This window comes from Notamacropus eugenii, chromosome 1, assembly GCF_028372415.1.
Source record: "Notamacropus eugenii isolate mMacEug1 chromosome 1, mMacEug1.pri_v2, whole genome shotgun sequence".
Lineage (NCBI taxonomy): Eukaryota > Metazoa > Chordata > Mammalia > Diprotodontia > Macropodidae > Notamacropus > Notamacropus eugenii.
In genome coordinates, this window is record NC_092872.1 from 307,060,055 (window position 1) to 307,087,578 (window position 27,524).

The following is a 27,524-nucleotide window of genomic DNA, read 5'->3' on the forward strand; positions in this document are numbered from 1 at the left end:
GTGTTTCTCTGTCAATTACCTCCTCCCAACTATATGCCCAATAAGGACACTCAGAAATGTAAACAGATTTTCGCAATGTTCAGAGGGAAAGGTTTCAGTCTTCCATGAGGCAATCCAGGATGAAATAATAGACATAGAGTTATCACCTTGGGGTTCTGTAGTCAAGAGTAGAAGAATTTTAGCAACACCTGTCCCAACACTCCTCAGGCCTGATCGGTTCACAGAACGGCATTTCTATAATAATCCTGGTCCCATTCCTTGTGGTAGCCACCTCTGCCTATGCTTCCATTTTCCTAGTGTCATGCAGTTTCATGTAACCTCCCCTTCTCCAATTCTCATTTGGAGCTGCACTTCACCCTAAACTGACTCATTGTCAGACTATTGCACTGTCTTTGAAAAGTCACCTAGAGATATGTGTCCAGTCATTGTTTAAATAATGGTGTCATTCTCTTTCTAAACTGTTCAATGCACTTATTTTACCTCATAAAAGTAATATCTGGCATGCATGGCTGCACCTTTAATATAAAACCTTGGGTCTCTTTTCTATGATTGGGTCTGTGAAAGAGCAACTCCTCTATGTTTTCCCTGTAGTTAAATATTTGCTGTCACAGAAAATCAGCTATATGCTTATGCATATTCATCTCAAACCCTGGGTATCTCTCTTAGTGACTACAGGTCTAAACTATATGCAAGACATGAACATGCCCCAGAAATGCATAGAAATCCATACCAGAAAATGTACATTAAAAGCAAATGAATATCATAAGTAAGTTTATATAATAACAGAACATATATAAACAACAATGGACATGCAAATAGAGGAAATATGATGTACAGCCAATGAGCAAACATAGGAGCAAACATATACAGTAATTACCACATGAATCTTTGAGTAGATACAATAATATACAAGGCAAATTTACATAAATAAACATTAATATTACAATTTGGCTGTTTGTGTAACACTTCTCCAGTTTCCCCTAGGTTAGATGGACCACAAATCAAATCAAATAGATGTATGTCTCTTAATACTTTCATCGACTAGTGCGCTCTCTCTCGCTCTCTCTCTCTCTCTCTCTCTCTCTCTCTCTGTGTCTCTCTCTCTCTCTCTTTCTCTCTCTCTCTCTCTCTCTCTCTCTCCCCCTCTCATTAGTCTTCTCCCTCAGTCATCAGAAGTAGGAATCTGGCAGTAGCTCCTACAAATGTCTGATACTGAGAACCCGTGGCATCAATAGTCCAAGACACTTTGAACTCTTATCATGATGTAACAGTTCACTTTGAACCATTAAAAAAAAAATTTAGCATGTATGGAGTGTTCAGATAGGACTAGCACCTCTGGTGTGAGGGCTTCCCAAGCCCCTTTCAGGGCTGCTTATTCACCTTTGGTACCCACCTGTCACCCAACTCATACCTGTGACTCCAAGAAGCTGTAACTTACACAGCAGTCACACCCCAGCAAAATCATCTTGGCAGATAATCTAAACCAAGTGGAGGGAAACTGATAGGTCTAAATCCCATTGATGAGTTAGGTGCATATCTACCCCAAACATATGAAGCCTCCCCAGCAGAATGAGTATATGAGAACAATTAGCTCCAATGACCATGAAGGCAGCTAAAGCAGGCATTATGAGGTGCTTAGAACTTGATCAGACATGGAAAATGCTAAGGTCATCCACTGCATCCCAGGCCATCACCAGTCCTCCTGACTTTGTCTTGCCACTGAATTTTGATGACTCTGGAAGAGAGAGTAAGGCTGATGATTTTGTGCAACTCAGCCTCACATCCAATTCATATAAAAGTTTTCATTCTGTGAGGTTTTTAGTTCTCTTGGAAAATGAAAAACAAGAAAAATATTGATACACATAAGGCTGCTGGATTCTGTGATGGTACAGTGGGTCTCTGGGGACTGTTTCTGTGATCATCCATTACAAAGTAATCTTCTGACATTGTTCCTAGAACATCCAGGAGTTGGAGAGATGGGTCTCATGAGTAACTCATTAGATGTATCTCCTATTCCACTCACTCAGCAAAAACACATCTGTCCCTTAGATAAAATTTGCCTCAAATAATTCTTCCATTTTCCTGGTAGTAGAGAATCATCACAGTCAAATATTTCAGTATCTATTTCTGAAGATGAAGAGTCAATGTTCTGATAATATTCACTGTCACTACTTGCTTCAGTTCTCTTGTAGGTCTCTGCAAAGGCTACATGAAAAGTCAAAGTGGGAAGGAAATTGATCACAGCTCGTGCTAATTTTGACCTAACAATTTACAGCAAGAAAACATAGGTGCTCCATCAGCCACCACCAAACTGTCCATATGTGGAACCATTGGTGACAACAAAGTGAAAAGTTTTGAATATGGTGGCTAAATTCACTTACCTTGGCAGTGTACTTTCTAGGGATGTACATATTGATAATGACGTTGAAGCACGTATTGCCACAGCTAGCACAGTGTTTGAGAGGCTATAAAGGAAAGGATGAGAAAAAAGAGGTATTAGACTGACTAACAAACTGAAGGTCTACAGAGCCGTTGTGCTGACCTCATTGTTATATGCTTGTGAAACATGGACAGTTTACCAGCACCATGCTAGGAAAATAAATTGCTTCCATGAGGTCCTTACTTGAACTAAAATGTCAAGCATTCAAACTCTGCTTCAGAGAGCACAACTCTGATGTGCTGGCCATGTTGTTTGAATGCAAAATATATGATTGCCAAAAAGACTATTTTATGGAGAACTCAGACAGGGCAAGGGTTCACATGGTGGTCAGAAGAAGTGATACAAGGACACTCTCAAGGTGTCTCTTAAGAACTTTGGAATTGTGTGACATGGGAGACACTGGCACAGGACCCTTTAGCATGGCATGCCCACATCAGAGAAGATGCTGTGCTCTATGAGCAAAGCAGAATTGAAACAGCTCAAAGGAAATTTAGAGTATCCACCCCAAATGTTCACACAGACTATTTGTATCCAATCTGTGATAAAGCATTCTGAGCTCATATTTGTCTGATCAGCCACAGCCAGACACATTGAAACTTGACTCTAGCATAGTGATGTCATTTTGATCCTCTTTGAGAATGAAGGACAACAAACAATTCTCTACAGTATACTGGTGGCATCATAAGTAAACTGCAGGTCATTCCAATCAGAACTAAAACAACAAAGATTTTTTCTGAGTCTAGACATATCAGAGCAAAGGTATTCAATTTTTTATTGAGTGCAGGTAATTTGATGTCACAGAAAAAATATATTTGAGTGAAATTTGACCCCCAGAAGGATGACTTAGGTCCAATTTGGGTTTCCCATTATATGTCTAAAAAAGAAGATTCACAGCTAAATTTGAGCTTCAGGCCTACTGTAGGGTACACCAATGGGTCTATGAAGTATTACAAGGAACACAATTGCTTTGGCCCAAATCTACTTCTCTGTGATACCCACCCTTTTGGTATCTAGAAATGGGCCAATATCACTGAGTCTGAACCCAGAGAAGCCCCTTGAAGAGAGAAATTGAAGAAGAATGTGAACATCTATGCCAGCTGTCTGACTTCTGTGTCAGACTTTTGAACGCAAGTGCAGAAGCAGAAGACAAAAGGGTAGTATGTCACCTCTAGTGGCATCCTATCAAAACTGGAAGCAACTATGAGGTGATTAGTATTCCAGGCAAAAATATATGATAGGTGTTTGGAGAGGTTCAAATGAAGCCAAAACTCAGAGAGAGAAGTCACTAAGGAAACTGATTCCTCTGAAACCCCAGAAAAACTGCAACTACAACTTCTCTCACAACCTAGGCAAGTATGTATAAAGTGAAACAGGTCAGACAGCCTCATCATTGTGTATGACATGAAAAAACAAATAATTTTGGAGGACAACTATGAGTACAAGATATAAGTCATAACAACTGTCCTCACTGTGCTAAGAGGAAAATAAAGCAGTCACCTGTTCCATGATATGTTAATAAGTGACCCTGAGTATTATTTCCAGTGTTGTTCAGTTCTTTCAGTCATGTCCAACTCTTCATGACCCCATTTGGGTTTTTCTTGGCAAAGATACTGGATTGGTTCTGCATTTCCTTCTCCATCTCATTTGACAGATGAGGAAACTGAGACCAACATGGTTAAGTGACTTGCTCCAGGTCACACAGTTAGTGAGTGTCTGAGGCCAGATTTGAACTCATGAAGATAAGTCTTCCTGACTTCAGGCCTGACACTCTATCTACTGTGCCACCTAGCTATCTTTGGGTAAAGGAAGTCTGACTAATTAGTTATTCTTCTGGTTTTTAAAGTAAGCTAGCTTAGTAACAATCATATTCCCTATCATTCTCTTAAAGAAAATTGCTATTATAGTGACTAAAGATTAACTCCAAAAGATTAATGTTGAAATGGTACACATAATTCAGTCTAAAGAGAACCTCATAAATCAGCATGCTGACCTTTTCAGGCCAAAATATTAACAAGTGTATAATGCTTTGCTATTTGTCATAGTTTCTTCCACAGTATGATACCAAAACCAGGAAAAAAAAAGAGTATTTATAGGTTCTAACAAGAACACATATACATATCTTTGTACATACATATATGCATACAAATGTATTTATAATTTATACATGAACCTAAAAGAAAATCTAAATTAAAAATTAAATTTCAAATAAAAGTACAGAATGATAAGATATCTGAACTCTTTTCTGAAGTCATCCTGTGAGTTCTATTTATTTTCCCACATGAGATCAAGCACATTAGCTGCATGTTGAGAGAAAGGAGGCATCATTTAGCAAACTCCAGCAGATCTCCACATGAACTACCAATTTGTTCAGGAGTAGTAGAGGCCCAGGTTCACCTGAAGAGAAGATTAAATCCTTATAATTTGATTTCCATCCTCACCACTTTACTGAAACAGCTTTCTCTAAGGCAGGTCTGTGCAACATACACCCCATGGGCTTCCACCAAAGTATTTCCATGGCCTACAAAAATGTAGAGGATGTCAAAGAAAATAAAGATATAACAAGTGCTTTGTCTGTGCCTTGCTTAACCCACCTTCCACTAGTCACTCCTGTGTCTGTCATGTAACATGGCAGGCGGGTTGCCACTGTGCACTTTCTCCTGTTTGTCATGTGATCCACAGTAACCAACCATCCTTAATCTGTCTCTTGTCTAAGAGAAGTGATTTCATGATAAATAAAAACCTTAATAAGTATAATTTATTGATATTAATTGAAATTTCCCTTTTTAATATGGTCTATTTGCAAAATAGTTCAATTATTAATTATACCTTTACTTGGAAAGTGAGCCACTACTAGTCTATTTTTAATTTTAGTCCCTACCTATTTCCAAGTTGTGCAGATGTGATCCAAGGTTACCAATGAATGATCTTTTAATTGCCGAATACAATTACCTTTTGTTAGTCCACATACTTTTTGATATCTCTGCAACATTACACTGAAGGATACTCCTTCCTGAGTTTTAATAATACTGCTCAATCCTGGCTCTTCATTGACCATGGCTGCTCAGTTTTCTTGGCTGGATCCTCATCCATATCTATTCTCTCTCTCTCTCTCTCTCTCTCTCTCTCTCTCTCTCTCTCTCTCTCTCTCTCTCTCTCTCTCTCTCTCTCTCTCTCTCTCTCCCTCTCCCTCTCCCTCTCTTTCTTTCTCTCCCTCCCTCCCTCTCTCTCCCTCGCTCTCCTTTTGTCTCTGTGTCTGTGTCTCTCCATGTCTATCTCTCTGAGTCTCTGTTCTCTCTCCCTCTCTGTCTCTATCTCTCTATCTCACTGGTTCCATGGATTCAAATATCATCTCTGTGCATCTCCAAAGTTGACATATCCTGCCCTAGTCTTTCTCCTGAGCTTCAGGCTCATATCACCAACTCTGTGTTGGAGTTGGTGGTGTGAGCTCTCCAATCTTCACCTGGATGTCCCATTGACATCTCAAACTCATTATTTTTTACCCCAAATTTATTCACCTCCTAAATTCCCTGTTCCTGGTAAGGGTACAAGTTTCATTCCAGATGTTGAGGTTAACAACCCTGGAGTCATCCTATTCTCTTTACTCATACCCACCTCCCCTCAATCATGCTGATACAACCTCCACAGCATTTCCACATTCATTCCCTTTTCTCCCTTTGAGTAACCACTACCCCAGTTCAAGCCCTCATCACCTCCCACAATATTCTCCTAACTGGTCTCCTTGCCTTCAGTTTCTTCTTTCTCTAATCCATCCTCCACATGGTTGACAAATTGACAATCCTAAAGCATGTATCACTCCCCTGCTCAAAAAGTTCCAGTGACTCCCTGTTTTTTCTAGACTCAAATACAAACTCTTGCGGCATTTAAAGCCCTTTACGATCTACTCTCAATCTGTCTTCAGAAAATGATTTCACACATTTTCCCCTCATGAACTCTCTGTTCCAGCAAAATCGGCCAACTTATGGTTCCCTAAATGAGACATTCCATCTTCTAAATGTGCATTACATTGACTGTTTCCCATGGTCAAAATGCTCTTCCTTCTCCTCTCTAGTCCTTGGTCCTTTCAATCAATTAACAGTTATTAAGTGCCTACTATGTGCCAGGCAAATGCTAGGTCCTATAAAGTCTTTCCTGATCCCTTTCCTCACCCCTAGTTGTTAAGATTGTATCCCACTGCCCCCCAAAATAACTTTATATTTATTTTGCACATGTTTTGCATTTGACTATCAATGTGTGCTGAAGGAATATAATCTCGTCGAGGTCAGGAAATGTTTCCTTTTCATTTTTCTCTTCCCTAACATTTAGCACGGCTCCTGCACTAAATAAATGTTTATTGTATCTAACTGTATCCAGAATCAATGTGCCAAAGCAAAATCTTAACATGTGAAATTTGAAATGATCCAAAACCCACTTTCCAAATGTGTTAAATGAGCATGACACACATGTTCATTATTCACTAATAAGGAGAAGTAAATGCCAACTACTTTTCAGATGAGTTCAGCTGAATGATCTATTTCATATGTGTGATTATAAAACTTTATATCTGTAAGATGTTTTAATTTCTAAAGCGAGTGTGGCAATTTATAAAGTTGGTTTACATACACACACACACACACACACACACACACACACACACACACACACACACACACACACACTACTGGAGGGGAAAATGAAGTTTTCCTTCAAAACATTTACATCCCTAGAGAGTTTTCTTCTTTATGGCAAGGGAGAGGAAAAGTTTAAGGTTTCTAAGTTGAGTGCCTAAAGAACTGCCCCTTTTTAACTTGCCAAGCTTTTCAGGATAAGTCAGTACTGGGGTGATGTCATCTCTTATCTCATGCTGGATGGTGTGGTTCTCTCACGCTTAATTAAGCTGATTCCCTTGTTTTTTGTATAGACGGCACTCCCCACCCTGCCTGTTCTCATCAGTTTCTTTTCAGCCAGCAGAGTGAGCAGTCCCCTTCCAGCAGTGGAAGAAAGAGGAAGTGTCTCAACTTCTGGCCACAGTGGGACCTCTAGTGTTGATTCTCTGTCCTGGCACAGTCCTCCGAAGTACAAACACACAGACTGCTCATTGTTTGGAACCCTTCACCAACCCACTCATCCTAATATGGAATGCAGCAGGAAACCCATGATTTCCTGACACTTAGCAAGCTGGAGAAAGAAAGGAAAAACTCCATTTGAAAAAAAAAATCCCGGCTTTCCTCCATGTTAGATGTGAAATGGAAAATGGGAAGGATTTAGAAGAAATCCCTGGTGTCTCCAGCCAAGTTGAAGAAAGAGAGGAAAGAGAGAAAGCTTCAGGCTTCTATCTTTCAAGATCACAGTAAACACCCAGATCTCTAGGAAAATGAGGGTGTCTTGATTCAAACGACAGGGGAAAGACAAGCTATTATATTTTTTTCTTTAAAAGTGGACATTCCCTTTCTTTCCCAGCATGGTAAAGTGAGCGGGCAAACAGCAGCAACCTGGAAAATGTTAATTCTGAGCCAAGAGTACCCAGCTAAGTGAGGGTAAACAAACCTGGGCGCTCACTCGGGTTTCTCTTCATGCGCTCCTAGAAGAACTTGGAGAATCAGGAATAGCCCCAGATAAGAATGAACTGCAAAGAGGAACAAGGGCAAAGTGGCTGCCCCAGCGAGGAGGACGTGAAAAAACCCCTAAAGTGTGTGGTGGTCGGAGATGGTGCAGTAGGGAAAACCTGCTTACTGATGAGTTACGCCAATGACGCCTTCCCGGAGGAGTACGTGCCTACCGTGTTTGACCACTACGCAGGTAAGGACAACTTTGGGGGACTTGCGGAAAATATACAGTGACCATCACTGTGCTCAAATAATCGCAAAGGGGGGAAAATGTTCTTTATTCAAACAAGTGTATTTCAGTCACTCTTCTGTTTAATAACTAACTGATGACAAGTTTTAAGGAAGAGGAGAAAGGAAACAGACAAATTCTCAAAGTAGAGTTAAAGAGACCAGGCTTACTTCTCGGATGGTTAGGAGAGTCAGGAAAGTTAGTAAGCCAGATTCTTTAGTCTGATGAACCAAGGAGCATTAGTAAATCGATTTATGTCACTTTATTTAAATTTTAAGCAACTATATATATATATGTATATGGAAAAATTAACCTAAATTCTCCTTTGAGTTCTTAGGCTGTAGCCATAAGTTTGAAGGGTCATTTGTTTTTAAATGGGATCCTTTAAAAACAACATTATTTCGGCAGCATTTCACACACCTACACCCCCCAAAAAAACTTTTGTCTTTTGCATTAAAACCTTCACCTAGCAACTTTTTTTCAAGTGATATATGTGCGAGTGTAAAAAACTTTGCAAACTTTAAACCATATTATAAATGATATCCATAATATACTGTATCATTCAAATGTGTCTGTGGATGTTATGCAAAAATTTATGAACACTATCACTGAATGAGCTTATGTTTTTATCAAAGCCAGCAGCAACCCAGTCATGTGAATTGGTGTATGATAAGAATAAAAAGGTTTTTATAGTTATCATCTAACTACCACATATCTTGAAGCAAAAGAAATTTTTTTTTATTAATAGTCACATGGCATATTAAAAAGAGCATTGCTTTTCAAGTCAGAGGACTTGTGTTCAACTCTTGCCCCTGCCCTTTATTACCAAAGTGACTTAAGCAAGTCATTTAACTCTGGAACCTAATTTCGCCTTCTGAGCAACTGTACTAGATGTCCCCAAAGTCCTTTCTAAATCTAAATCTATTGGTCCTACAATAACAGCCTAGAATATCCAATGGGAAAAAGCAGAGCAGATCAATTCAAAATAATGGACAATCTATTAAACACAAGATACTGTGTAGTGCATAAAAGAATTACAAAGCGATGTCAGGTGCAAGGTTGTATAATGGAAAGAGTACTGGATTTAGAACCGAAAGTCCTAGATTCTGATTTTGGTTCTGCCACTTACTTCCTGTGTGCCCTTGGCAAGGTGTTCAATTTCTGTAGGCCTCCAATCTCTCATCTAAATGCTCCAATCTCTAATCTAAAACTCCTTCCACTTCTAAATCTATATTCTGGAACTACTTGAGTCAAAAATGTCATTGTTTTAACTGATTTATGCTTTCTAGGATGTTCTGAAGTGAGGGTATGAACAGTCCATTGAATTAGAAATGACTACAATGTTATTTAAACTTTTACATTCAGACATTTACTAATTCTCATGATTTAGTATTCTGTAGCAGATCATAGGATCTAGGATTTGAGAACTTCGAGAAACCTTAGATCTCATTAGACCCTTCAAAAGCAGATTAGCAAAAAACCTTCAAACTGTATTCCTTAAGATGCTATTTCTGAACAATATTCTCATGATCACATCTTTTCGGAGATTTGGGATTTTGCAATAGGAAAAAATTTATCTATGTGCACCTTGGCTTTGGGTCAGGTTTAGTAAAAGGGAAATAGCCAACAGGAAACCTGAGTAATTGTTCAGTTTGCTCCATGACCAACTGAAGCCCTCTTTCCATAGGAAGTACCCTCTTTTCTAGAAATAAACAATCACCTAAGTCACCTCCTCCACCTCCATTTATGTGACTTATGGTCTGTATTATGCAGAAGATGAAAACAACACATTCCTCCCCAGTCCCATCTCCCCAAAGCCGCAGTGAAAATAACTGGCCACTCTCCAAGAGTACTCTTGCTATGTTTGCAAAAACCTAAAAGCAAATTTTGTTCATGTTTCCTCTAAGCCCTTTCTGAAAGCATAGTTACTGTGCATGACCCCCAAAAACACTTTAACAAGAATAGCATACAGAAAAGAGTAAGTACATTATCATCTTGATAATGTAAGTAATTTTAACAAATTGTGTTCCTAAGCCTTGCCATGTGTCTATAGAAAGTTACTCACACTCCAGACTCCACTAAACTGAGGCAAACTTCCTTTCTGCTGCAAAGAAGACCCCAAAATGATAAGAATTTTTTTCCGGAAAGCTACAAAATAAAGTAAGAACCCAGTCACCGAGGAAAGAGACTCCAGTCTTTATAAAAATCATATCTAAATGCCAAGCTACTATCCCAACCATATTTCAAAATAAACTGGAGCTGAGGCAAAAAAGAGAGAGATACTTTTGAGAAGTAGAAATGGGCAAAGAAATATAAGGTTACATTTCATTAGGATATAATGATCCTATGCCCTATCTATAGAATCTATAATGATTTGAAACTCTGTATCTGGAGTCAGAGAGACCTGAGTTCAAATCCAGACTCAGACACTTATTAGTTATGTGACCCTGGGCAAATCCACCTCCATCTGCCACAGTTTCCACATCTGTAAAACAGGAATGATAATAATAGCAACTATGAAGATAGAATAATATTTGAAAAGTGATTTATAAACTATAAAGTGGTATATAGATTAATTAATGATAATATTATTATGCATGGCATAGTCATATTAGGCTTTCTGAAGGGGTTTGGTTACTGTTCGTTTACACATCTACAAAGCATGTCCACCTCTAAAATGATATATAGCACCTAGCACAGCTTCTTACACATAACTTTTGTTGTTGTTTAGTTGTTTTCAGTAATGTCCAAATCTTTGTGACCTCTTTTGGGGTTTTCTTGGCAAAGATACTTGAGTGATTTGCCATATCCTTCTCCAGCTCATTTTACAGATAAGCAAATTGAGGCAAACAGGATGAAATGACCTCCCTAAGGTCATAGAACTAGTAAGTGTCACATACTATCCTTGAATTCAGGCTCTCATGACTCTTGGCCCAACACTCTATCCACTGTGCCACCTAGCTTCCCCGTTACACATAAGGCTCAATAAATATGTCTCCTTTAAAATACGTTAGACTTTCAAGCATATTTGTGAACGAATGGCACTAACTCAAGTAAAAAGAATTAACAAATCTAAAGTATAAGAGACAACTTCAAATCCCACCTCTGGCCACCTTGGACAAGCTATTTAACTTAATGTGTTAGTGACTTCATCCATAAAATGAGAGCTTGGACTAGATAACCCTAAGGTTCCTTCTCATTCTACAACTTTGATCTATGATGATGATGGGGAAGGAAATGCAGTGTATAGTTGTAAAGATAGTCTTATACTACCAAAAGCCCATGAGACACTGATTGCCAGTACTAGACTGTAAACTTCATGGCAGCAGAAATTTATTTCATCTTGGAAACTCAGCTACTCTTGCACAATATTAACTTCACTTTAAATTATAAAGCAAAATTCCATACAACATTTGGGAGTATGGAAAGATATTACAAAATCAGAAAACAATAGGGTGTCACCCAAAAGGATTTGAAGCCATTGCCGTAGGGATGAGAAAATAATTCCATGAATACTGTCGTTAAAATGTCATTATCCCCTGTATGCCAGAATAAAGATGTTTCTCCTACCACCACCCATATGTCTTCACTTAGAATGTGAACTGGAAGAGAGTGTGTGATTATGGAATGAAAGATGCTGAAGGAAATGGGCATAAGGTGGAACACATAGACTGTCAGTCATTAGAAAGATTTTATTAGTGGTGATTATTAGACCTGAAAAATGGGTGCATAGGGAAATAGGGAAGTCTATGGACTCTCCAATTCAGATGTCCTTTAAAAATGGATTTTGAAAGATATTTTAATTATGGAACTATCTGTTAGCAGTTGCATAACTTCCCAATGCCTCTTCTCATTCTGAGGCCAAAACTACCCCTTTCTCTGGGGAGCATTCTTATTTTCTAAGGAAACTATCTAAGTATAGGGTTTCTGTTTTTGTACTTGAGTCAGACATGAATTAATTCTTTGATTATAAGGTGGAGGTGGTTGAAGAAGCTGGCAGGCCAAGATATATAATCCATTCCATAAACCTGAAATAATATGACTAGAATTTATTAATTACCCATACACTACATAATACAAAGTAAAATAAATTTCCAAAGTAAATTTCTGATCCACACATTTCCCTCCCACTTTATCTAGTTAGACTTAGTGGAAACTTCCAGGTCACTCATAGAATGAATGAATACCAGAAAGATTCTTCTTTCCTTTCAATATCAATTTCTACCCACCTATGATCTGACTGAGAATGAATCTTTATGCAAAGTCATACGAGATATTTTACCTCATCACAGAATAATGTTAGACGTTTCAATGACTTGGAAACAATATTCACTCTCTGATTGCGATCAACTTATTGATTCTCTTTGATGAAATCATCTTCGGTTCAAATGTTCACTATATTCTGGGTCACTGAAAACTTCTAGTTTAGTGATAAAAAAAAATCACCAAGCAGTGCCACCCTTCTAAATCCTATTAGTCCTCAACTAAATTGAGATGTTGGCAGAGTGGAGTAGATGCTAGGTGTAGGGCTCCTCATCTTAAGGAGATCTCCAGCACCTTATTAACATTTGTTTAACTGAAAAGGGATTAAATGTTGTGTCACCCACAGTCTAAGTTAAGAGAAAATAGAATTCCTTTAAAATATTCCATAGGAGATATAAACAAGTTCATGTATGCTATGAAATAATTTGATTGCCAACAAATTTGTTCTGTCTTCATAGAATGAATCAGAATTTTAATTGGGTAATAAATAAAAGTTCTGCATAGATAACTAGAAATACCATACAAATAGCAATACTGAAGTAGGCTAAAAAAAAACAAGGCAAGAGAAATCTTATGGGCCTTGCCTGGTAATCCTTTCTCACTACATATCTTTATAAGGTTTCACCCATCAACCAGTTCATATGTTGTATAAATTTATAATTCTGCTTATGTTATGATGAAGTTGGAGAGATGGTACAAAAGTAATTTCAATAATTAATTATTTTAAATTTTACTTTTAAAAGGGAAAAGATAATATTACCTCTTTGTACCCATTACTGGTGCTACATCTGTCCCCACTAACTCCTGTGAACCTGTACTGCAGTGGAAAATCTACCAAATAATGTGACTCCACTGTGGATGAAGGCAAGCAAAGGGTAGCCTTAAGAATCCACTAGATTTCTACCAAGAGCAAACTAATTTCAAAGTCAAAACCTATTTGCCAAAGCACCAGACAATCTGAGCCTTTAGACAGAGTTAAAAGAAAAAAGAAACTCCTAGTTTTTATTTATGCAAAAATATTTTATTTATACAAAATAATTTTCTGACCCCATTGGGTTTCAAACTAGAGTAGGGCTGACAATGAAACTGAGTAGAAATGGACTGATGTGGAAACTGTTTTCCATATGGTCTCCAAGTGTGATCTCAATATACAGCTCTGACTGCAACTCTATGCACTTCCAAGGGGAGTATAAGCTGTCAATATGAACTTCAAAGCATTTTCTAGTTTTATCAAGGTCATATATCTTTTCACATACTACCCTAGCTTTGAATTTCTCGGTAGATATTTCACTATTGAAGAATCCTCAATCAATTAATGTCAGGCATGATACAAACCTCATCTGGTTTCATTTCTGTTTTGAGTTTAATTTTTGCTAGATTCTTTCAAGTAACCTAAATTCTTACCAACCAAAGTTCATATACTGCTTACTTAAATAGCTATATTAATTGATCTGCATTTTAAAATTGGTTTTACTTCAAAGTCTGCCTTTCTTCCACATTGACTTCTCTCCTTAAACATGCACTTGAGATTCTCTGTCATAAGTCATCTAACTTGGAAACTTACTGTAGGAACATACTTGACCAACTCAAATCTTACTCTCTCCATAATGTAACAGAACTTTTATATTTTAGATATTTAAGTCTAAAATTTGGCACATAGTTTGAGTGTAGTAATTCTGAGTAACAGTAGGGATGAATCCAATTGAGTGTCTGAACTAAGTTCAGCCTTAAAATGGTGAACTCTGGGAAGCAGACAGCCATCAGGCTACCTAAAGAGGGGCAAACTGGAAGACGGCAGAGTAGAAGTAGGGACCTACCTGAGCCCTCCACCCAAACCCTTCAAAATACCTGTAAAAATTACTCTAAATAAATTCTAGAGCAGCAGAAGCCACAAAATGACACAGTGAAACAGATTTCTAGCTCAAGACAATCTGGAAGGCCAATAGGAAGGACTTATTGCACTGGGCTTGGAGCAAAGCATAGCCCAGCATGGATCACACCAGCACAGACAGAACTGGAGCAGTCCTCAGGGCCACTGAATCACTGGCAGCTGTAGCAGTTTTCAGACTTCTCAACCCACAAACATGATAAATAGCTTCCAAGGTCACTGGGAAAGCTCTCTCACCTTGGTGAGAAAGGAACATGGTCCAGGTCCAGCCCCAGGGTGCAGCAGTGGCTGCTTCTAGAACTCTTGGCCTACAGATGGTGGGAGAATTGAGCAGCTGATCTGGGTCACAGTCCTAGGCGTTGGCCCTGGGGCAAGGAGGAGTGCTAGTCAGGCAGAGCTGGTGGCAGCTGTAGAGAGGCAATCCTACTCATGCTTCCATGGCAGAAAAAAGTGCTTGTGGTTGTTCACAGACCAGAGTATAGGCCAGGAGAGGAGTAACACCTTTCCTTTGATCATACCACTTTGGAGGAACTGAGAATTTACAGGTCCCTAGAGATATCTCTGAAAACAGCTGCACAAAACCCCTAAAACTTGGGGCAGTACATCCTCCATTTAACAAAGAGCTGAAAAGTCAAGTAGTTGGCTGGGAAAATGACCAAAAAAGGGGAAAATAAGACTGTAGAAGATTACTTTCTTGGTGAAAATGTATTTTCTTACAACAAGGAAGATCAAAGCATACAACCACAGGAAGACAACAAGGTCAAGGCTCTTACATCCAAAGCCTCAAAGAAAAATATGAAATAGTCTCAGGCCATGGAAGAGCTCAAAAAGAATTTTGAATATCAAGTAAGAGTAGAGGAAAAAGTGGGAAGAGAAATGAGAGTGAGGCAAGAAAATCATGAAAAACAAGTCAACAGCTTGCTAAAAGAGACCCAAAAAATGCTGAAGAAAATAACACCTTTAAAATAAGATTAACTCAAATGGCAAAATAGATCCAAGAAGCCAATGAGGAAAAGAGTGCCTTAAGCAGAATTAGTCAAATGAAAAAAGGAGGTTCAAAAGCTCACTGAAGAAAATAATTCCTTAAAAATTAGAATGGAGCAAATGGAAGCAAATGACTTCATGAGAAATCAAGAAATTATAAAACAGAACCAAAAGAATGAAAAAATGGACGACAATGTGAAATATCTCATTGGAAAAAAAACTGACAGAATAATAGATCTAGGAGAGATAATTTTAAAATTATTGGTCTACCTGAAAGCCATGATCAACAAAAATTTCAAAAAATTATCAAGGAAAACTGCCCTGATATTCTACAACCAGAGGGTGAAATAGAAATGAAAAGAATTCACTAATCACCTCCTGAAAGGGATTCCAAAAGAAAAACTCCTAGGAATACTATTGCCAAATTCCAGAGCTTCTAGGTCAAGTAGAAAATATTACGAGCAACCAGAAAGAAGCAATTCAAGTACTGTGGAAGCACAATCAGGATAACACAAGATTTATCAGCTTCTACACTAAGGGATCGGAGGGTATGGAATATGATATTCCAGAGGTCAAAGGAGCTAGGATTAAAACCAAGAATCACTTACCCAGCAAAACTGAATATAATACTTCAGGGGGGAAAATGGAATTTCAAGGAAATAGAGGACTTCCAAGCATTCTTGTGAAAAGAATAGAAAATTGGACTTTTAAATACAAGAATCAAGAGAAACATGAAAAGGTAAACAGGAAAGAGAAGATATAAGGGTCATAGACAGAGGGCACAGGGTGAGCTGAGTATAAGGGAGGATACCTAATAAATAAAATTCAGTGTTGAGAAGAACGTACTGGGAGAAAGAAAAAGGGAGAGGTAGACCGTAGCAAGTCATCTCACATAAAAGAGGCAAGAAAGAGTAGGTAAGAGGAAATGATTGAGCCTTACTCACATTGAATTTGGCATAAGGAGGGAATAACACCCTTTCATTTGGGTATGGAAATATATCTTACCCTACAGGAAGACAGAGAGGAAGGGAATAGGAAAGGGAGGATGATAGAAGGGATGGCAGATTGGGGGAAAGGATAATCAGAAACAAACACTATTGTGGAGGGACAGGTCAAGGGAGAGGAGAGAATAAATTGAGAGCATTACAGGATAGAGGGAAATGTGGTTAGTCTTTCACAACATGATTGTTATAGAAGTGTTTTGCGTGGCTATACATGTCTGACCTTTATCAAATGCTTGCTTTCTCAATGAGGGTGGCTACAGAGGGAGAAAGGGAGAGAATATGGAACTCAAAGCTTTAAAAATGAATGTTAAAAACTGTTTTTGCATACAACTGGAAAATAAGTTGTACAGACAGTAGAGTATAGAGATCTATCTAGCCCTACAGGAAAATAGAGGGGAAGGAAATGGGAAAACGGGGGCTGATTAAAGGGAGGGCAGATTGGGGAAAATGGTGATTGGGATGAATGCTGTCCTGGGATAGGAGAAGGGTAGAGATGGGGAGAAAATTTGAAATTCAAAATCTTATGGAAATGAATGTTGAAAACTGAAAATAAATTAATTATATTGAAGAAAAGAAAGAGGGGCAAACTGGTTTGGGTTGGAAACAGTGCAAGTTATAGCTCGTGAGTTGCTGTTTCACTTCCACCCTAGGCAAGAGAGGGAGTATGTTCTTGTTAAATTGTTTTTCAGTTGTGTCCAGTTCTTCATGATTCCATTTGGAGTTTTCTTAACAAAGATGCTGAAGTGGTTTGCCATTTCCTTCTACAGCTCATTTTACAGATGAGAAAGTTGAGGCAAACAGGGTTAAGTGACTTGCCCAGGGTCACACAGCTAATAAGTGTCTGAGGACCAATTTGAACTTAAGGAGATGAGTCTTCCTATTCCAGACATGGTACTTTATCCACTGTGCCACCTGAAAGAGAGAGAGAGAGAGAGAGAGAGAGAGAGAGAGAGAGAGAGAGAGAGAGAGAGAGAGAGAGAGACCTAGTCTCAAAAACAAAATAAAATAAAGTAGAAAATTCAGTCACATTACTAGATGTGGAGAGAGAATAGGGAGAGGACCCACTTCTTCATCTACCTTTGATTTCATCTCTACAATTACTTTCTCCACCAATATAAATTAAACCCATCTATACCTTCTCATCTTATACCATTCTTGTCAATGTCCTTCTATAAAGTATCTGCCCAATGTACTTGATAGTTCATTCCTCTCAGTTCATGCTTCCCAGTACTAAAACCTTGTTTGTCTAACTCTTTTACCTCCAGTTGAATGGTGGCCTAGGCATCATGGTAGATTCAATAGTAACTTCACTTTACCTATCAAAGCAACATAAACAGATGGCAATCAAGACCCATAAGAAGGAAAAATATTCATTGGTTAGGTGAAAACAACTGGTATTTGTACAAGGAGTTTAGGTGACAGAGTTGATAGAGCACTACACATGGAGCTGGAAAGAAATAAATTCAAACCCTGGTTCAAATACTTACTAGCTGTGTGACTGGGCAATCACATCAACTGCTATCTGCCTCTGTTTCTCCATCTGTAAAATGGGGATATTAATAGCACTTACCCCACCCTGGGGTTTCTCTGAGAATCAAAGTAGATAATATTGTAAAATACTTTGTAAACATGAAAATACCATAAAAATGCAAGCTATTATTATCATTTAAGGAACATTTCTATTAGAATTTCACTTCTGATTTATCTGAAATTTATTTATTACAGCATTTTGTCACCTGGTAGTCTAACAACTGTCTGATGATGGTTTGAGCTATCTATTTTTCACTTTCTTCTAAAAAATATGATTTTTTTTTTGGTGAAGGGGAAGGCCTCCCTTCAATGAAAGACTATGGATTGCTTGAAAATATAGTGATTTTGTAAAAACCAATAATTTTCAGATGGGGAAACACACAGTGCCTCTGAGGCTTGCTTTCTGTGGTTGCTGGTTTTGTTGGGTTCACGTAGTGGTGTACAGCAATGGGTAGCAGTAAGAATCATATTGACAATTTCTGCCACACTGGATACTGGGCCTCTTGTGAGGACAATTTCAGAGGGAAATGGACACTCAGGAGGCCAAACCACATTGTATTTGTGGTTATGCTGAAAAGTAATTCCTTTCGTGTGGGAATATGGCAAGAAAGAGCAAATAGGAAGGCATAAAAATAAAATATTTGCTATTGGAGTGGCACTTTACAGAGAATGTTAAAAAAAGAAAAGCCAAGTTCCCAAGGTTAGAAACTGTGTCTGGAGTTCATGAACTATCCATTCTTCCAGCTTTTAGCTCGGCAGTAAGCCAACTGCTATGACCAATTCAATCTTGAAAGGACAGGTCCTCTGTGAACAAGCACTTTAGTTCTGCCCAGCCCTACTGGCTTTGCTCCTCTGTCTAAGAAATCTATCTCAAATCTTACTATAAAACAACTATATGTAATGGGGCTTCAGATAAATAACATTTAATTACTAATAATATTGCAATCAAAGTTTTACTTCTCTCTCTCCCTTTCTTCTTCTCCCTTTTTCCTTCTTCCTTTCCTTTTCCCTTTTTCCATCTCTCTCTCCCTCACTCTCTATTTCTTCCTCTCTATATATGTCTTGTCTCTCCATCTCTCCCTCCCCCTTCTTTTTTCTCTTGCACTGTCTCTAGTTCTGGGATTTTTTCCTCTCTCCTTCCCCCTTCTCCCCCTCTCTCTGTGTTTTCCTCTCTCTCTTCCCTCCTTTCCTTCCTCTGTAAGTCAGTGAAACAAAGTATGTACTAAAAAAAAAAAGTAGGCAAGAGATCTAGGGAAATTGTGTAGATCAGTACAAAGTACAGGTCACACTTTGTGTGTCAGGAAAAAAAAAGTTTAGGAGAGTCTTCTTGGAGTTCAGTCTTCCCAGGTAGAAAATGCTTGAGGTCTCTTGAATTAACACAGCTGAGTTTTATCAGGTTTCCTTGATTTAAAAAAAAAAAAAATGATGGGAGGTATTCTAACATGCTCCACAGCAAAACATTGTTCTTAAAAAAGTGCTTCATGAATACGCCCGATTTGAACATGAGAAATGCACCGGATTCACATATCCAGGTAAATTCATATATATCCTTTAGCACTATGGCACTCCTACTGTTTTTGTTTGGATTGATAAAATAAACTTTAAACTATAACAACTGTTAAAAAATCTTTAAGAACTTCATTCTTTCGATCTGAATTCCCTCTGCTATCTTACAATATAGAGCTATTCTCATTCAATTTATTGAGTATTTATTCAATACGTTGGCGGAACACTGTACTAACTAGACCTTGAGGCAGAGAAGATACATCTCTGCCCTCATGGAGCACAGTGTGAAAGAGACTGTGAGACCTTGTGAATCTGAACAACCACTCTAAGAATATGAGCTCTGGTCAATGAAAAAAGAAACAGTCCAAAAGTCAACACAGGCCTTCCTAGGACTTTAGAGAGAACACATTCCTAAGGTGAAATGATATGAGCTGAATTTTATTTTCCCATTATAATGAAGTTATAAAGAGAGATACATTCTGAACTAAAGGCCTGATGTCAAGCTGTTTCTAGAAATGACCACAATTAATCAATTATTTAGCCAACTAGAAATATGTAGTATAAAATGTAGATAATAATTAAAAGCAGGAAATATAATAATGAATCACACTCACAAACATCTTTTATCTGAATAAAAGAAGTCCCTGAGTGTCCAAGTACCACATGATACTTTTATAAAACTTAATCATGTGCTAGGTCATAGAGAAATTAAAAATAAATATAAAGAGCCAAACTACTAAGCACGTCCTTTACTGACCATAATGCAATGAAAAATAGTAGTTAATTTAGAAAACACAAGCAAGAGATATAGACCTTACAGACCCAGATGGGTTTTTAATAATGATATACTAAATAATTAGTGGATCAAAGAATAAAGCATAAAAGCAGTTATTAAATGCTTAAATGAGAATAATAATGAGAAAACATGCCAAAATTTCTCAGATACAACTAAGACAGTTTTCAGAGGGAAAAGTACATCTCTGATAACATATTAACAAAAAGAAAAAGAGAAAATTAATGACCTGAGTATGCAATTTTAAAAAAATTAGAAAAATCTGCAAAATAACCTGATATAAGTGCAAAAGAGGAAAATATAGAATTATGTTAGAAATAAATAAAATGTAAAAGAAAAAAGAAAGAAATAATAAAACTAACCAAATAGATGAAAATAAAATTACTGAAATAAAAAAGATGAAATCACAAAGAAAAAAACAAATTATCAGAACCTATTCTATACAATTAAATGCTAGTACAATGGAGGATTTAAAACAAATGGAGTATTATTTACAAAAATGTGCAATACCCTTTTGTAATACTTAACCTTAAGCCTAGAACAATATAATGATTTCATGTGACTCCCTTATGTGAGCCTTTACAAAGTTTATTTTAGATAAGAATATATGAACACAACCATAATATCTCTGATTCCCCCACTTAGAAAAATTTGTAACATTTAGGCAGACTCTCTTTCTTCGTTACATTTATACCTATGTGGCCTCTTTGTCGTCAAATCAAGATTCAGCTTTCCAGAAATATTTAGGTAATGAAGCAATAGATTTTATTATGGTGTCTGTAGGAACCAAGAGGAGAAGTTGGGGAAAGAAACCAACCTTTTCTCAGTCCTTGAGTAGATATGTAAAACTTCTAGTTGCAATCTATGTCTTCTCTTCTTGTATGCCTGTGGGACCAAGATCACTCCTATATATCTTCCCTCCCTACCACAGTTCAGTCCCACCATTTCTTTCTCCTCTTGCTGTCCCTGGGCTGCCCATTCTTTCCAGGTCTATATGATGCCATTTCTTTCTCCCTGTTTCTGAACTCTAGTAATTGCTGAGATAAAATCTTCTTTTTATACATGTTCCTTAGGATGTGACCAAATCTCTCTCATAATGGCTTTAATTGACTCAGTGAGGAGTACAGATCCAGTTTACATTCAATTCTGATTGAATTATTCAATCGTAAAGTATTCTTACTTATTAAAGGTAACTACTTTTAAGTGGAGTGGAATAATGAATGAATTATAAACTTTAACTTTTACAAAGTCAAGTTAACAGAACATGAAATAGAGATCATAAAATGAAATTAAATAAGTCAGAAAGCAACTACAAAAAGAAAAACTCTTCATCCATCTGAACCCTTTCATAGGCCTAAATAGCTATTAATCTCTATGCTACACTGATTGTTCTCAAAAGTTTAGAAGGAAAATAATCTACAAAATTTGTTATATGAGACAAATATGGTCCAAATGCCTGAACTAGGTAGAGATAAAGAAAATAAAGAGAACTGTAAGCCAATAGGACTAATAAGTATTGATTCAAAATTTGAAAATAAATCCTACCATAGCCAGATTCCAAAGCATGATTGCACAGACTTATGGGAACTGTAGTCCAAAGGGACAAAACAGATTTTTCTCCATATAAGAGTCACCCATTTTGTCCCATTAAACTAAAATTACCATAAATCCATGCAGCCACTTTCTAGAGTCTAATTACGCTAGCAAAAAGCCTATAGAGAGATATCCCTAAAATTATTCACTATATTCTGTTACTGTTCAGTCTTGTCTGGCTTTTCATGACCTTATTTGGGATTTTCTCAGCAAAGATACTGAAGTAGTTTGCCATTTCCTTCTCCAGCTCATTTTACAGATGAGAAACAGGCAAACAGGTGACTTGCTGCAGGTCACACAGTTATCAGGTGTCTGAGGCTCAATCAGAAGTCAGGAAGAGGGGTCTTCCAAATTCCAAGCCTAGCATTCTATCCAGCCATCCAGTTGCCCCATTCACTATACCTAGGTCATATTTATATCAGAGATTCAAGGACAGTACAACATTGGTCATATAATTAACATATTTAATCACATTAAAAACAAAAACACCTCAAACCACATAATTATATGACTAGATTCTAAAAAGAAAATAAAACAACTTTTAACAAGCATTTATGCTTGAAAAACTACAAAGCACAGATAGAGAGGAACCAATATAAAATGATGAAAGAAACATGACTCTAAAACCCCAAACTAGCATTATTTACAATGAAGAAGTACTAGAAGCTTTCCAAATAAATACAAGAATAAACCAAGGATGCCTCTCTCCCTACTATTGTTTGGCACAATTTTAAAAATCCTAGCAATGGTTATAAGGCAATAGAGATAAATTAAAGGTAAAAATATTGACAAAGAACAGAAAAATATTCCTATTTTCAGATGATATAATGGTTTACCCTGAAAATCCTAGAGAATAATAAGGAAAATAATTGAGATAATAGATATTGGGACTGGCCATGTGATTTTGTTGGTATAAGGAACTCCCAAAAGAGGACATTCCATCCAGTAATGTGAGTCAACCCCGTTCTATGAGCCATATTGTAGAGCTGTGTAGAGTCATGAGAAGCCAAGGGGTTTGTCCAGGGTCCCACAGCCAGAATGTGAGAGGTAATCTTCCTAACATGAGGCCAGTTCTCTTTCAGTTATGATGTTTCTCCTAACAATAAGCAGGTTCTGTAAAGTAGTGTGGATACAAAATAACTATGCAAAAATCATCACTACTTCTGTATAGCAATAAGAAAATCCAGGAGAAAATAAGAGAAAGGGAAATATCATTCTAAATAACTTCAAAATAAATAAAATGCCTGTGAGTCAAACTATAAGAACCTACTTAAAACAGATAAATAAATTATAAAATACTCTTTGCAGAATTAAAGAATGCCTTGAATAATCATTGATAATGGTTGGGCCACACAAATAGGATAAAAAGTATGATACTCCCTAAATTATTATACAGATTGGGGGCTATATTCAAACAAACTACCAACTGGATACTTTATAGGAGTTATATGAAATAGTGGTAAAATTCATTTGGAAAGAATAAAGGGTCTATAATCTCAAGGGAAATAATGAAAAGAATGAAAGAGGATATCTAAATTACATTATAAGGCAGTGTTTATTAATATTATTTAATCCTAGTTTAAGAAATGGTAAAGTAGATCAATAAAACAAATTAGAAAATCAATAAGAAATAGATTCATTAAATCACCATTTGATAAAGCTAGGGATCCCAGTGGAGGCCTGTGTCAGTGAGAAGAGGCTCATAACATAGAAGAATTTTGTTATCACTTGACCTGAAGTACTTGAATGTGAAGTATACAAACCCAAAGTTAAATACTGTTTATTTAGCAAAGTTCTATAATATCTCTTTTATTTCCCAATGTCATTCATTTTGGCAAGTATCACATAATAGGCCAGCTTCCCAAAATATCTGCAATTCTTTTATTTATTAGTTTTATTGACGTCTTTTATTTTTATATTACAAACATTTGCAGATTGCCTCAACCCCAAGAGGATTATCATATAAAAAAAGCAAAACAATTAGCAAAATTAATGACAGTGATCTCATCTAGAACATTTCACATCTGCGTTATTCCCAACACTGTTTTTAATTGTTTTATTACCAAAAATCTATTTTCTCTCCCTTCCACCTCCAACCCCATTGGAAAAAAAGAAAGAAAAACAAATTCCTTGCACTAAATACACAGTCATGCAAAACATTTTCTCTGATTGTCTGCATACAGAAATATGTTTCTCAATCTATCACCTCTCTGTCAGAAGGTAGATAATATGGTTCTTCACTGGTCCTCTGGAGTCATGGATGATCATTATATTGATCATAGTTTTTACAGCTTTCAAAATTGTTTTTCTTCACAATGATGTTGTTCTTGTATGAGATATACCATAACTTATTCAACCATCCTTCAATTGATGGACATTTCTTTCATTTCCAATTGGGGCCATCAAATAAAGTGATGCAAATATTGTTCTACATATAGGACCTTTTCTTATTTCTTTTATCTCTTTGGGATAAAGATAGGTCTTCTAGTGATATAGCTGGCTCAAAGGGTATGCATATTTAGTATCTTTCTGTGTTTAATTCTAATTGCTTTCCAGAATGACTATACCCATTCACAGGTCCATTGATAATATATCATTAGGCCTGTTTTCCCATAGACCCTCCAGCATTTGCCATTTTCCATCTTTGTCAATCTGATAAGTATGAAGTGGAATGTCAGAATCACTTGAATTCACATTTCTCTACATGGTTCTGATTTGGGGCATTCTTATGTAGATCTTGGTTGGTAGACTCCCAAATACCTTACACGTCCTGTAGTTATTTTAAATGAAATCTATTTCTAACTCTTCCTGCTGGATTTCACTGGTAGATCAAAAAAGTAAGGGTAGAGGGAAGGGATGGGTCCTATCAGGTTGCAAAAGAAAAGCACTTTAACAATAAAATCCTGAATAAAACAAAATATGATGCACATTCCTGTGGGTGGGGAGATGACAAAAATTTATTAAGCATCTACTATATTCCAGACAGTATGCTAAGCACTTCTTAAATAGAAAGAGACCTTTCCTTAAAACAATAGATAGTGTATATCTGAAACCAAGACATATTTCACATGTAACAGATAAACTAGAATCCTTTCCAATAAAATCAGAGGTGAAACCAGGCTGTCCATTGTCACCACTTCTATTTAGCAAAATACTTGAAATGCTATCTCAATAAGACAAGGGAAAAATGTTGAGGAAATAAACAGGTAAAGAAGAAGCAAAATTATCACTTTGAAAATGATATGATGGTTTACTTATCATTATGGAAATTTTTTATAGTTTTCAAAAATAAAATTCATTTAATTGTCATTTCTATTGTCTCTAATTTTTTTAAAAAATGAAATATCCTTTTGATACTTGTGACAGATATTTAACATTTCAAACATACTGCTAAGTTCAAGGGAGCTAGGGCCTTCTCCTCTTCACTAAGGATCCATCTCAGATCTAGACCCACAAATTGATGACTAGATTTAGTCTTGGGGAGCCTGACCAGCTAAAAGAAGGAATCAGACTTTGTTGTCTTATTTACTTTTTACTTTACTTATTTACTTATTTCCTTTTTTTATTTACTTATTATTTTATTTATTTTTTATTTTATTTACTTATTTACTTTACTTTTAATCCCTCCCCATTACCCCAGAGAAAATTACTTAAAGTTTTGATTTGGGGTCATGTTCAGGGTCTTAGGAAACTTACAGGTAGGAGTAGAAATAGATATGCAATATAAATCAGATATAGGACAGCTATTTCCTTCCTCTATACAAAATAAAATACACAAAAACTCACAACATACATTTATAAAGACTTGAAACATGAAACTCTAACCTATAACTACTATTATAATCTTTCAGAAAGCTGAAACTGAAACATCAGAACATGAAACAGTTTGTAGGACTGCTGAAGAGGCATTTTCATTTCATGTTGACTCTTTACAATTTGAAAAATCCCTTCCCTTATCTTCTTGGCAAGCCAAGGTTGGATTGAGGATAGAGGATCCCCAGACTTCTCAAAATCAAAAAGTGATCTCCGAGAGTAAATGTGATGATCTTAGGATTGGTTTTTTTGGTCACATATACTCAGGAAAGAAACATAACTCAGATAAAGCATCAAGGGCTCTGAGATCAAGTCTCCGGATAATTCAGGTAGGACATGTACTTTAGCCGCCATGTTATCACAGATACCATAATGCCAAAGTAGAGAAAGGGTATCAACCATTCCATTGACCCTCTAAGGAACTAACATGATTTACCTAGGGGAAGAGGAGACCCTTTTTAAAAGTCCACCGAGTCAGTGACTCCTCTCATCATCTCAAAGCAAGAAACTCTTTTAGCATTGAGACCTATATGTTCACGATGTCTGCAGAAGTTTCCAGTGGAGCTCTGACATATCCATGGAATGAACCCTAAAAGTTCATTCCCACACATAATCTCTGCAACACGTAAATAAATAACCAGTTTGAACAGAAAAATCCACTGGAGCAGCTGAAACTAATATAAGTAAAGACAACAGAGAAAGTTTTAGTGGTGGAAATGCAGAAATACAAAGTAAAAGAAAAACGTAAATCCAGAAGATATGTTCTACTCTGTGTATCATTAGGATTCATAATTACTGTTTTGATGAAGACAAAAGACTACTGTGCTTGCTTTATAGAAAAACTAGCTGCAAATAATACTGCAAATGACACAATAATTTGAAATTTTTTAAAAGTCTGCTTATAGAAGGAGCAGCTAGATGATATAGTGGATAGAGTGCTAAGCCTGGAGGCAGGAAGACTCATCTTCCTCAGTTCAAATCTGACCTTAGACACTTACTAGTGGAATGAGTTTGGGCCGTTTGCTTATTCCTCTTTATTTTAGTTTTCTCATCTGTAAAATGAGCTGGAGAAGAAAATGGCCAACAACTCCAGTATCTTTGCCGAGAAAACCCTAAATGCAGTCACAAAGAGTTAGACAGACTGAAAACTTGCAGAATATATTGACAAGCATGATAGAAGTTTTCCAGATAAAATTAGATATAAATGAATCAATCACAAGCCAAAACAAAGTTAAGAAAAACACACTGAAACATCAAAAGGATGGCCTGCGCATCTTATGAAGTTAATTGCAAAATGACTAGGCATAAAACCTCATTTTATAGGAGAAATATTGATTCAACAATTGGTCTGGTTCAAACAATGTTCAGAGAATCCTATGCAAAGCAACTTCGAATAATTCCACTTGAAGATTTTATGGTGAGGAGAATTGTCCATATGATTACATACACACAATATGCTGGTGAAACTGACAGTGAAGATTTGGTACTTTGCAAACCTATTGATTACAATGCCTCAGAAGGTAAATTGTCAATATAATTGACAGGTTTCTAATGAAAATGAAAGAATGTGGGAGAACTGCATCAGACTCTTCACTAATAGAGCTTATCTATAACAGGATGAAATACAGTAAACATATTCTACTTTAAAATATGACCCCTCATGCAATTTATGCACATTACATAATTCAGAGACAATCACTTGTATTCTATATATTATATATAGAAAGATTAGTGAGAAGTAGCATAGAGCTTTTCCAGTTGTTTCAAAAGTAATCAACTTTATTAAAAATAGCTCATGAAAACTATCTCTTTACTAATAATAGTGCAATAATATGGGGGTAGAGCATAAAACATTTCAATGTTATTGTGAACAATCTG

At 36.7% G+C, this 27,524-nt stretch overlaps 1 protein-coding gene across 1 annotated transcript in view; it reads left to right on the forward strand.

The window, feature by feature from the left end:
* Positions 1 to 7,576: 7,576 nt before the first annotated feature.
* RHOJ (ras homolog family member J) overlaps positions 7,577 to 27,524 on the forward strand; it is a 129,442-nt gene continuing 109,494 nt past the window's right edge. Inside the window, exon 1 of the mRNA XM_072629413.1 lies at positions 7,577 to 8,236. Within this exon, the coding sequence (XP_072485514.1) occupies positions 8,059 to 8,236 (178 nt within the window). The 5' untranslated portion in view covers positions 7,577 to 8,058. The remainder of the gene's footprint in view (positions 8,237 to 27,524) is intronic.